This window comes from Anastrepha ludens, chromosome 4 (assembly GCF_028408465.1).
Source record: "Anastrepha ludens isolate Willacy chromosome 4, idAnaLude1.1, whole genome shotgun sequence".
Classification (NCBI taxonomy): domain Eukaryota; kingdom Metazoa; phylum Arthropoda; class Insecta; order Diptera; family Tephritidae; genus Anastrepha; species Anastrepha ludens.
In genome coordinates, this window is record NC_071500.1 from 12,940,999 (window position 1) to 12,954,494 (window position 13,496).

At 37.7% G+C, this 13,496-nt stretch overlaps 1 protein-coding gene across 5 annotated transcripts; it reads left to right on the top strand.

Annotated features, from left to right (window-relative positions):
- The first annotated feature begins 1,882 nt into the window (after positions 1 to 1,882).
- LOC128862117 (N-acetylgalactosamine kinase) lies at positions 1,883 to 12,908 on the top strand. Of its 5 annotated transcripts, none has more exons than XM_054100562.1 (6): positions 1,883 to 2,109; positions 3,106 to 3,406; positions 10,958 to 11,131; positions 11,205 to 11,953; positions 12,019 to 12,346; positions 12,464 to 12,908. In XM_054100562.1, exons 2-6 carry the CDS (start codon positions 3,258 to 3,260, stop codon positions 12,657 to 12,659), a joined length of 1,596 nt encoding a protein of 531 aa, XP_053956537.1. In that variant the 5' UTR covers positions 1,883 to 2,109; positions 3,106 to 3,257; the 3' UTR covers positions 12,660 to 12,908. The 5 variants fall into 5 exon arrangements, with proteins under 5 accessions (XP_053956537.1, XP_053956539.1, XP_053956541.1 ...); XM_054100564.1 differs by having other exon boundaries at positions 1,883 to 2,093; XM_054100566.1 differs by having other exon boundaries at positions 1,883 to 2,074.
- The last annotated feature ends 588 nt before the right edge of the window (positions 12,909 to 13,496 follow it).

Genomic DNA, 13,496 nt, shown 5'->3' on the forward strand with positions numbered 1-13,496 from the left:
GGAGCCGATTTAGCCATATCTGTCCATCCGTACGTCCGCCCGTTCGCACGATAGCTCGAGCAAAACTTAATATATTTCAATAAAAGTTGGTACAAATACATACTATTATTTGTCCAAGATAGCGGTAGACTAATCACCTATCCTGTCAGAAATCAAAAAACATTAACGAAACCAACGCAAGACTGAGTCTTGTCGAGGCCCTATGCTCCCGAGAGGAGTGGATAAGGAGAAAAAATTAAAAGTTGCCCATGGGCTGAAAGGTCTCGGGTCTAACCAAGAAAACACGTTTTTTTTTGGTAAAAATTAGCTTTATTCATCAATGTAATTTCCATCAAGAACAACGCAATCCTTCCAGCGCCGCTCTAACACTTCAATACCACTTTTGTAGAATGATTTAATATATCTCTTGCCTCAAAATAGACCTCAGTTTCAGCGATAACCTCTTCATTCGAGCGAAATGTTTTATAAATTCGCTTCCCTCAATTTCTTTTTGCACTTTTGTCGAGTCTTGCAAAGTGCAGAGCAGTGGCAAAGTAGGTGTTCCAAAGTACACCTAGCATTCGCTTCGTTACATGTGTTACACGCAGCGCTCTGGAGTAAACACATTTTGGCTGTGGGATGTGGGGTTACACAGTGTCCCGCCAATACTCCAATCAATATTTTGCAGTCTTTCCTAGACAGTAATAAAATAAAAATAAAATAAATAAAAAGTTATGGTATTCAAAGTGCTAAGCATAATTTTGGCAGAGGTGTACGAGGCTGAATGTTTCCATATCGACTGCGTTTCCAGAGCTAGTTCTTCATTTAGTTTTGTTTTCACAGAAATGAGTGATGGGTAAGCGAATATGTGCCTTAGAGCATTATTGGTCTAATGAGCGCTATGTACATATATCCAATGCGTGAGTCGAGCAAATAAGCCCCCAGTCTTACTGAGCATTCTTCTGCGAATGCGTTTAGGGCATTAGACTCTTTCTTTGCTCTCTCATCCACATTTAATTTCCACGACAATTTGCTATCCACAACAATGCCTAGATATTTAGTCGACGTTTTAGGCGCCAACTCAACTCCTTCCAACCTCGGATGTGACCAGTTAGAAATCTTGTACTTCCTTGTAAAGAGTACGAAGTCCGTCTTGTCCGGCTTAGTTCCAGTCCGACCATTTCCGTCCACCTGTAGATCTTTCTAAGCGTCCTTTTGAGTTATTCACTCATCGTTTGTGGATACCTATCTGAGATAATAACAGCCTAGTCCTCAGCATAAGCCATCAGTTTCGGTCCGCTATGCCAAAGGTTTATGAGAATATGGTTTATCACTAGGTTCCATAGAAGAAGGGAAAGCACTATTCCCTTGCCATTTCGAGATTGTAACGGACCCCCATTCGGCGATCACTATCTGACATTTTAATAGCTTGCCGATCTAGTGTTACACAGCAGGTTTCACACCAGTTCAATCCAGGCTCGCTATCAAAGCTTCCGTAGATACATTGTTAAAGGCTCCAGATAAGTCAAGGAAGACTCCAATCGCATATTTTCCATAGTGCAACGCTTTCTCTATATGTAGCACTCTGTGAAGAGGTGTTTCAGTGGACTTCCCCGTGGAGGTACGGGGTACGGTACACTAGAAAGGGCTAGTTTACTTCCCCTTTGTGGACGCATGCTGATTTGGTGACGGTAGGCTGCGTTCAGACTATCAAATTGGTCCGCTTGTCTGTTTTTGCTTTTTTTGTTAACATTCCGATTGAAATTTTGACATTTAAACTACCAAAATGCAAAAACAAAATACATGTACATTTTGTTGTTGCTCTAGTGGTTTCACCTTGTATAGATTCGTCTTGAAATGTGACTTACTGGAGCAGAAATGCGCGAGGCATCTTAAAAAATGTTTAGTTTATTTTAAGTCGTCGTCGGTTGAGTGTGAACGAAAATTCTTCCCCAAATTCTTTTTTTCGTAATTTTTTAATTTTTCTTTCTTTAAAAAGCCACATATGTACGTTATCTATAAAACATTTTTCTTCGTTAAGTGATTTGCGTTTATCTGGTGGCGGTGGAAGTGTTTTTTTTATTTTTATAGGCCTGTATAGAATAATGCACACTGTAATAATTTTAAATTGTATGTGCACAAGTGTTTATTTTTTTTTGTTTTTTTGTTTTGTTTTGTGTGAAACGTGTGATGTGAACACACCTGTAGAAGTGTCAATATTGTACGTGACAAAATTAATATTTTATTATACGTGGAAAGTGAACGTAAATTAATTTCAAAGTTATAGGTAATATGTATGTATGTGCATATGTACATATCTACATAAGTGGGCATGGCTAGAGCCCGCAGAGAGGATTTGAAAATATTTTCAGTCCCGCCTATTTCGTCTATACATAGCAATCATTTCCATTTATGTTGTGCCGAGATGACTTATTCAGGAAACTATTCGAAATAAATTCAAATGTATTGCTTACATTTTAATAAAATAAATCATTGAAAAGAGCTGTACAGCTTGTTATAAAATCCAAACTTTCCATGTTCTTAAAAAAAACCAAGGCTGGCAAATTTTTCCCTCTGTTAACACAAAGAAGACACTGTGCGATACGCGCATTCCTATTATCACCTTTCTCTCCACACCCACTTTCGTTGCTTTCATGAGTACTCTCCCTAGAAAACTCCCTCCTAGAACAAAAGGCGGTCAGCTGTAATGCAATGTCGCTATCTTTCTGTGTTAAATTCTGTTATTTCCCCAGTCAAACGCGTAACTGCCTAATGCAGTGGATGCATTAATAAAATTTATTTGTGAAAATATTATGTGTGAAAATATAATATATAGTATTTGCTGATTCTCGCAAAATTGAGAGGAAAAAAATGTTCTCGTGACATACACAGCTGATGAGCCTAATCAACACTTTACCCCAATTCATATTGATTGTTATTGTTACTTGCCAGTTTTGTTGTACGAGTATACTGCCTGTTCTTATCAATTCGCCGTCGTATACAATTGTCGTGGCACTTGCGTCGCTTCTTGCAGCCAGTTCATTCACTCTTTTGTGCGCAAAATCTTGTTCTTGTTTCGCGCGATTTACTTCACATGGTTTTATTTATATTCTGATTTGCCGACAGTAAATATAGTCAATCATTTGTGCTGATGTTATTGTTGTTAAAAGAGCTTACGTGAAATTAGTATTGAGAGCGTTAATCAAAACAATAAACTTACAAACAAACATACATAAGTGCAGTGGAGCAGATTTGTATTGGAGCGGGTATCTTACAAGATGTCTGCAAGTGCGCAGAGCGCCATCTGTATGTCGAACTTGGAACTTCGGCCGGAGCATGTATTGTATGCGCGTCTACGCAAGCTTACTGAGTTTTATTGCAGCCAGTTTGGACAGGAACCGGAATTTTTCGTTCGCATGCCTGGACGGTAGGTGGTGCGATAGTAGTAGTGAAAGTTAATAGTTTGTGTTGTGCCACAGAACTTTTAAATATTTAATAACTAATTTAAGTTCTCTTGTAGTATTTTTTTAAGAATTTTGCAACGAATACCAAAGTTGGTCAAAAAATGTCCTTGCGGGTAATGCGTTTGGCCCAGTACTAATAATCCGAAGGAGAAGATTGATATTATTTAACTAATCAAAAGTGATTAACCCTTTCGCTACATCTTTTTATTGCGCCATCCAAATTTTTGTCTGAGTATTTATTTTAGGACCAATAACAATACAAATAAATTTTTCTTTTTTATTTTTTTTGTTAAGTGCCTTTTTTTTAATGTTGCCATATGGCAACAAATGTTTTGTATTGGTTTCAATCGCAAATAAACTTCTTCTGCAATCTAATGCAAGTTAACACCTTACGAGAAATTTGTTGCCATATGGCAACAAGCTTAGTTTTAAAAATTAGCACAGCCTTTAAAGCTGCGAGCGAAAAAATATTTATATGCCAAATGACAGATTGAACATTTTTCTATATACTTTATTCAAAAATTGTTGAAAACATTTGCCCAAAATGCCTCAAAAATCTAAAAATGCAAAATACAAATTTCAGAGTGTATTTCTGTTTAACCATTAAACTTCAATTTTTGAAAATATGTAACAAAAAAGTTGATACTTTTTACAAGAGAGTGTTGACGGCCTTTTAAAGTTTACTGTTGCCATATGGCAACAATATAGCGAAAGGGCTAACAAAATACACCTTTAAAGTGCCGTTCTTTTCTATGTTGTTTTAACAGTTCGGCAGCTATTTTTTATCGCTAATTACACTAAAGTAAATACACTTAGGGGTCCTCAGCAGCTAGTGAGGTGTAAATATCGGTGTAATGTTTTATATTTCACCAATTTTTAATAATAATAATAATAACACACTCAAACGTAGTATACAGGGTCCGACACTCGTAGTATAAGCAACTTCAGACCACTCGCGCGACTGATGCACGGGCATCAGCTGTTTGTTAGTTGGCTAAATGACAGTCCAGAGCTTTGTCCGCGGAAGCATTTTGCGGAGAGTGAACGCGAAAAAAGAAAATCACAACCAGCGATTGATAGCGAATGATACTGGTAGCATCGCGAAACGTCATGGATGTGGTCATCAAAAGACTGCGACGTCACATCAAATGGTTCAAAAAGTGAAAAAACGACTTGAGCGAAATCCCCTACGAAGTGCCAATCAAATGGCGAAAGAACTGAAAATATCTGACCGTAGCTTCCGAAGCATACTGAAAAATGATCTCTAAATTCAAGCCTTACAAGATCCAAAAGGCGCATGATCTCACACCAAACCAGGAAAAAGTCAGGCTTGGGAGAGCGAAGGAGTTGCTTCACTTGACCTAAAGCGGTCGATTTCCGATCATTGTGTTTTCTGACGAGCAATTTTTTTTAAACTGAGCAATTCGTAAACTCACAAAGCGATATGATTTATTTGATCGACCGTTCATACGAGAATTAGAGTCATCGATTTGCCACCAGGAGGCAGCACCCACCACAGGTAATGGTTTGGGCCGCTGTAACGGCAATTGGGCGTTCTCCAATCGTTTTCATCGAGTCTGGCGCAAGGTAAATGCGAAATATTATCGGGAAAGTAATCTGAGGTTGCTTTGAAGCCGTGGACGTTTCAACAGGACTCGGCACCGTCTCACAAAGCTCGAGTGAACCAAAAATGGCTAAAAAACAACGTTCCGAACTTCATAACGCCCACACAATGTCTCTCAAACGCAGCAGACGCGAATTCGACGGATTATTTCCTTAGGGCCATTTGGAGAGCAAGATCTGAACTAAAAGATTCACCAGTCTCGAGGTGCAGAAAAAAGCCAATGTCCGCCAGTGGACGAAAATACCACATTCGGGCAGCTTGCGATTCGTTTCTGGACGGTCTCGAGGCTATAGTCAAGGCAAAAGATGGTCATATCGAGCAAAAGTAAATTAATTCTTAATTTTGTATTATTTTCACAAATTTTTTCTTTGAATTGAATAAAAGTAATTTTCCAAACTAAATGTATGGCCTTTTTAATTGGCTACACTTCGAGTGCCGGACCCTGTACGTATTGCTCCCCAACTCATTTATGTTAAGTTAGGTTACAATGGTTGCCACTCTCCATAAGGATGTGGATACGGCCCACTTAAGCCTAGAGTCCCCTTGTGATGCCACCAGTTTGGACTCAAATTCGCCCTCGAATTCCTAATGTGGTAAAACCACTTCGTCTCTCGGATAAACGATAAAATACTGTAGATGGTTGCCGATTCCAAGTCGGCTACCTTCACCTCATTCAACGCGCTCTCATTTGAGGGAAAACCCATACGCTTCTCATTAAGCAGTGCCTGGTGATGACACTAATGGAAGGCCGCCTAGATTGGTGACGGATCTAGTTCTATGCTCATTTCTTCTAGGCCAAAACTTTCCAGTTATTTCACGAGTGGGCTTCGTCGTCGCGGGTCGTATTGGCTTGGACATTATATACCGACCTGATTTAGAGCTTTCTTGAGGATAAAGGGATGACCACATATTGGGCAGAATTGACTGATTTAAGATTAGTTCCCTGCCTATCCAGCTCATCCATGATGTAATTTTTAGGAAATTCTCTATTTCCACAAACCCAGACAATATTCGTGGTGCACCGCTTTGCCAGTTCATTAAGAATAGTTCTACCTTCAACTGCTACTTTAGAAGAAGTATTATTGCGCTGTAGACTATTATATGGTAGTTTGATTGGATTGTCAGAGCAGTTAGTGGTTGGCTGTGCTGCAACTGACGAGTTCCTAACACACAAAGCAGAGCCTCTTTTATAGCTATTAACTTAGGTTGAGAGACGCTGCTGTAGTCAGGTAGCAGTAAAGTTAAGTTCAGCTGCAGCATTTTTGATTCGGATGACACTTCCGACCTTAATATTTAGTCTTGGGCCCCTGACACTCGGTCAAGGTCCTTAACGTCCAGAAACAATCAAATTAAACAATCCCAAAAAAATGTGGGGTAGTGTAATTTAGCGCGCACTCAGTTTGATTGTGTTGCAATTAGTGCAAAATTTACCATAGATGTCTATGGGGAGAAGGTATGATAGGATCACAAGAGCCTTGGTTGAGGTAGAAGGCAGAGGACCTGTGCTAAGCATGAATATAGGCTATAAACCTTTCCATTTCGCTTTATAACCGCAGTGCAAAGCCAGTGTACGAGCGTACTAAGAGCGGTTTTGAGTCCCATCCTTTACCATAACCCTTTTACAGGCAACGAGCAGTGACCGCTTTTCCTTCTTCACCTGCCCACCTCATTTAGCTCCGCCATAAATACTCGTACAATGAAGATTGGACAAAAAAAACGTTCACTTTTCATATGTTAAGACTAAATTTCCGACCGTTCCGTCACTGATGCTATAGGCTATAACCTGATTGTCCGGTAGAGATTTTTGTATATTATATTCTTTAAACTTCAAAAAATGAATAGACTCTTTGGTTTTATGGATTTACGAAAGCATTTTGTTCCTTAGGTTCTTTGATTTCCTTAAATTTTTATTGTGATAAGGTATTTGACTTATATCTTAGGTCTGATCATGAAGCAAATAATTTGTAACAATTGTTCACCTATCAAAAAAATTGCAAAGTAGAGGAAAGTGAGAGAGAGAGAAAGTGACATTTCATCTTAAGGAAAGTTGAAAGTTTTTACTGCATACATTTTTACTTATAACAATTTGCGAAACTAAATTTAGGAATTCAGTCAAAGTTCTAAATTTAAATTAAAAGGCGATTAAAATGGATAATTGGAATAAATTTATCAAGTTTATTTGAAGTTGGCGAAAATCGCGCCAATCAAGAAAAAGAATAAAGGCATTCGTTACCGTACTTTTTCAATTACTAAGTAATGGTCAGAGTCACGGAAGGCACTTCGTTTAGCAAGACGTTTATCGACTAGAAGATGGTCCATGTCGTTCGCTCTTGATTGCCGACGGATTTTCCATGTGTGGCGATGTATTTGCGTATGCTTAAGAGGACAGATACCTGTAAAATTTCGAAAAAAAATTTGTTTTCATAAAATGTTAATATAATCCTTTAAGAATATGTCAAAAATATGTTAGAACGTAAATTTAAGTATTTCTTATATTATAGATCGTCAACCTTGACGACTCTATTATTTGCGTTCGAGCGCTGGGAGAGGTACAGTTACGTTGTATTCAAACTTTAGACGCGTTTTTCTCAAAACTAATATATATTTTTCGAATTGGCGTAGACGATAACTTGAAAAGTTATTGACCGATCTCCATGAAATTTTGCACACATCTTTTTTATGATATTAATTTCTATGTGAATTTACAAGTTTTCGAAATTTTTTCGAAAAAATAATTATTTCGAAGCAAAAATAATAGGAAAATTCGCCCCAAAATCCATTTTTTTAAAGCATTTTATTTCGTGAATGTTTTTTTTTTTCATTTTTGTTTAATTCATATAGAAACTATGACATTAATAAACAAAAAAAAAGAGGTTGTCTGTAAAGTCGGTTTACTGACGATAGTTTAACGTGATAACGTCATAAGAAAATACTGATTGAATGGTTGCGTTTTTCAAAAGAAAATTTTAATTTTAGTTGTTTGATAGATATTTTGTATGGATATAGAGAATGAGTTAACATTAACATAACATAATATACTTTAACATAACATAACATAACACAACATACCATAACATAACATAACATAACATAACATAACATAACATAACATAACATAACATAACATAACATAACATAACATAACATAACATAACATAACATAACATAACATAACATAACATAACATAACATAACATAACATAACATAACATAACATAACATAACATAACATAACATAACATAACATAACATAACATAACATAACATAACATAACATAACATAACATAACATAACATAACATAACATAACATAACATAACATAACATAACATAACACAACACAACACAACACAACACAACACAACATAACATAACATAACATAACATAACATAACATAACATAACATAACATAACACAACACAACATAACATAACATAACATAACATAACATAACATAACATAACATATCATAAAGCATTCACCAACAGCTTTCATTTGATACCCATATTGTACATACACGTCCGAAGGTTACCCGGGTCCACATTTTGACCTATATCTCGAGACCCTATCTACCAATAGGTATTCAAACTATACGGAAATCATCTTCAATACCTACTTAACAATGTGTGTAAGTTTGGTTTAATTCGGTTCAAAGACACGGCGGGTCCACGTTTTGGCATATATTTCGAGACCCTAGTCATCAATAGGTATGAAAATTACCTCGTATTAAAGCACTTATCAACAGCTTTCATTTGATATCCATATTGTACAAACACATTCTAGGGTCCACGTTTTGGTCTCTATCTCGAGACCCTAGTCACGGAGCGGATGGAAATACTGTGAACTAAAGCATTCACCAACAGCTTCCATTTGATACCCATATTGTACCTACACATCCGAAGGTTACCCGGGTCCACGTTTTGACCTATATCTCGAGACCCTATCTACCAATAGGTATCCAAACTATACGGACACCATCTTCAATACCTCCTTAACAATGTGTGTAAGTTTTGTTTAATTCGGTGCAAAGACACGCCGGGTCCACGTTTTGGCATATATTTCCAGACCCTAGTCATCAATGGGTATGAAAATTACCCCGTATTAAAGCACTTATCAACAGATTTCATTTGATACCCATATTGTACATACACAACCAAAGGTTACCCGGGTCCACGTTTTGACCTTTATCTCGAGACCCCAGTCACGGAGCGGCATGAAAAATACTCTGTACTAAAGCATTCACCAACAGCTTCAATTTGATATCCATATTGTACAAACACATTCTAGGGTCCACGTTTTGGTCTCTATCTCGAGACCCTAGTCACGGAGCGGCATGAAAAGTACTCTGGACTAAAGCATTCACCAACAGCTTCCATTTGATACCCATATTGTACATACACATCCGAAGGTTACCCGGGTCCACGTTTTGACCTATATCTCGAGCCCTATTTCCAAAATAAAATATAATCCATGTTACTCGTGGATGATGTAGCTTTCGAATGGTGAAAGAATTTTTAAAATCGGTCCAGTAGTTTTGAGCCTATTCATTACAAACAAACAAAGTTTTCCTCTTAATAATATTAGTATAGACAACATATTTTATAAGTAAATATTACCATACATTTTTTCCTTCATATATAATAAAAAAATTAATAATAATAACATTAAAACAATAGGTATTATTAACAAACTTGGTTTTATTTTAAATTCTTCAAGTGAATCAAATTAATAATAATCAATAAGAAGGCATATGCAAATACAAATACGTGAATTTATATATGTACATATGCGCATATACATACATATATACGCTCACTTAAGTAGGAGAGAGCAAGATGTCGAACGTTGCCGTTCGTTTGCTTTGTTTGCTTTGTCGTTCGTTCCGCGCTTTCGCTTGCAGTTCATGCAATGCAATGAACAAGGTAACGACAAATGAGCAAGGTAACGGCAATGAGCAAGGTAACGACAAATGAGCAAGGTAACGGCAATGAGCAAGGTAACGACATATGAGCAAGGTAACACTAATGAGCAAGGTAACACTAATGAGCAAGGTAACTACAAATTTTTTCGTGCGTGCAGCCTGTTAAATCGAATTATAAGACGTTATCACGTCAAAAATGTTTGAGAAGCCCCGCTGCGACCTTCCTGGAAGAATTGAGTGTACATCCGCCATTTTAAATGATTAAAATAGAAAAAAAAGTTATATTATTTTAATGTATAAATAAACTGTATGCCAATTTTGAAAAAAATATACTGACTTTTTCATTTTAAATAATTTTAATGAAAATCAGGGAAAATATGGCCGTTTATAGGTATCTGTCCCCTTAAATGCTGTACTTCCGATCCATAGATTAAGAGTTGGAAGTTTTATGGGGAGAAAAATTTCCTGCCACTCCGTGTTTAGTTTGATACTGTAGGCTGCAGAATCGAATAATTTCCTAGTCTCATGTAAGGTATAGATACTTCAAAAAGCTCCAATTCGCTCAGCAGGTTTACACACACATACGCAGCATTACCAAATGTGCATTCTGATCCCTAAAAATAAACTCGCACTAGCTTTGGCTTAGGTTATGAAAATATTTTTAAATCATTTTGTGTATGGAAGGTGTTTCTGACCATATGTGTGTGGCCATACAAAAACAGTGACTAGAGAATTATGGTAGAGTACTCGTATTTAGTATATGACATGCACTTATCTAATTATAGTTTACGTACGGATAATGGGGCGGAAGAGTGACAATCATGTAATCAGTAAAAACTAAGTTATTAATTTAGTTTGAAATCCTACATGGACAAACAACTACATAGTTACACTTAAATGCTCCTTGTATAAACACCTACATACTCGTAGTTATATTTAAATACTTCTTTCCTATAATCAAATGACAGCGTCAACATAATCGGCGAGCATGTGGACTATTGTGGCTACCCAGTTCTGCCTATGGCTATTGAGCAGTGCATCCTGTTGGCTGTCGGGTATAATGCCGAGCATACATTTCTTCAACTGCGAAACGTCGAATCCACACAATACGAGAACTTCAAATGCGATTTGAATGCCCTAAGGTAGTAATTAACACAGATTCCATGTATTGTTTAATAGACAAGCATTTATGCGCCATTCGTTGTTACTCCACAGCATTGATTTGCCCACGCTTGGCAGCCCGAAATGGTACAATTACTATCTGTGCGGCGTGAAGGGCGTTTACGAGCAAATTCAACAGTCAAATAATAAACCATTCATTCCTATTGGCATGACAATCGCGCTCAGCGGTAACATACCACCGGCTTCGGGTTTGAGCAGCTCCAGTGCATTGGTTAGTGCCGCTGTACTCGCCACGGCATATGTACACCAGTTGCCTTTACATCGCAAGCAGTTGGCCTCCATATCGGCTCGTTGTGAACGCTACATTGGCACACAGGGTGGGGGTATGGATCAAGCCATCGCCTACTTGGCCAATGCTGGTTGTGCGCAATTCATTGAATTCCATCCAGAGCTTAACGCAACACCTGTACTGTTATCGGCGGGCGTATGCTTCATAGTGGCCAACAGTTTAGCGGCAAAGAACAAAGCTGCTTCATCGGATTTCAATGAGCGAGTTGTGGAATGTCGACTGGCGACGCGCATTCTTGCAAAGCATACCAAGCTCAGCAATTGGCGCGGAATGACTCGCTTTGTGCAATTGCAAGAGTCGTTACAGTGCACGCTCGGTGAGTTGGAAGAATTGGTGGTGAAATGGTTGCCACAAGATATTTACACGCGTGCTGAGTTGTGTGCACGCGAGCTGCAGGTCAGCAATGATGAATTCGAGGAAGAATTTCTTACAGCCAATACACAGCAAATGACGCAGTTCAAGCTGAGGCAACGCGCCCTTCATGTCATACAGGGTGAGTGAGAGTGGAGGCAAGAGCAAGGGAACTTGGCATAACAATTATTGAACATTTCCTTACAGAGTCGCTGCGTGTTGCGAAATTTCGTGAAATTTGCGAGCAAACAACAAACAATGCCATCGATATGGATATTGAAAATCAGTATTCCCATCCACATATCAACAATGGTGTGAACGGCGTTAACGGAAATCTGAATTTAAACAGTACCAAAGAAATAAGTGATGAAGGAAAGCAAATAGATGCGATGAAACGTTTTACAGCCATGTCACAATTGATGCGTCAATCACATCAAAGCCTCAAGGAGTTGTACGAGTGCTCACACGTTGATCTGGACCGATTGATTGCCTTATCCGATGCGTTCGGTGTGGGGGCACGGCTCACCGGAGCTGGGTAAGCTGTTTATAAGTAAAATATATAGCATCCATTTTTCCGCCATTTATATTACACGGAAATGTGATATGCCTCACATCGCATACGCTTAACTGTGTGCATGTTTTCTCTTTTCAGTTGGGGTGGCTGCATTGTCGCTTGCTGTGAGTCCCTCGAAGCTTCAACAAAATATATACAAATGCTTAAAGATAAATATTTTAAGCTACTCCCGGCACATTTAGTGGAACGCTATGGGGCTAATGACTTTAATGATGTAGTATTTGCGACATTTCCTGCAAATGGCGCGGAAATTTTTAAACTGAAATGTGCGTGATTCTCAAAAATGCTTGTTTTTTTTAAATATTTGCCAAAATCTTGCTGAAATAGTTTACATATTAAAATATTATAGCTATGAATTTTATAAGCCCTCATAATATACCTATTATTAGAGTTATTACATAATAAATTGACTTGCTGGTGGTTAATAGCAGAAGCCATTATTTACTGTTACTTTAATGGAAACGAATTCGTATCTATGTAGTTGAATTTTAATAAATATTATAAAGTAAATAAAGAGTATTGAACTGGAAATTAGGAAAAAGTTTTTATTAAAAATTTTTACTAGAAAGTGTACCAAAAAATTTGCATATTTATTAAGATAAAATATGTCCAGTGGTAAATTTGCAAGGTGAGTGCGATATGGTTAAGTTTTGCATTAAAAATAATCAATTGTTCTAAAAGAAATTCTAGGACTGAAAATATTAGTTTGACCAAAAAGAAATACATTATTTTCTCGGTAGATGGTCATGGTGCCTAAGAGGATTAAATATTCCAATATCATTGGGCTGCTTCCTTGCCTAATCGTTCTCCAAGCGCAGTTTTTCGAAGTGTTCGCCCGATCTCCGTTTCACGAATGCCATTCTATTAGGGAATATTATTTATTATATATTGCTCGAGTTTATTACCACTTGGCAAGAAGGGTCGACCGGTGTAGGTAAACGCATCAACGGCACAAATTACCGCAAGGCAATGTCAATAAATCCGACGCCGGAATGGATAGCACTTTATAGTACGCACAAGTACTAGCCAGGGCACGGAAATAAGCGCCAAAAAGTAGGCACAAAAAAAACGCCAAAAAAATTGGGACCAAAAAACACCCCAAACAGTAGGC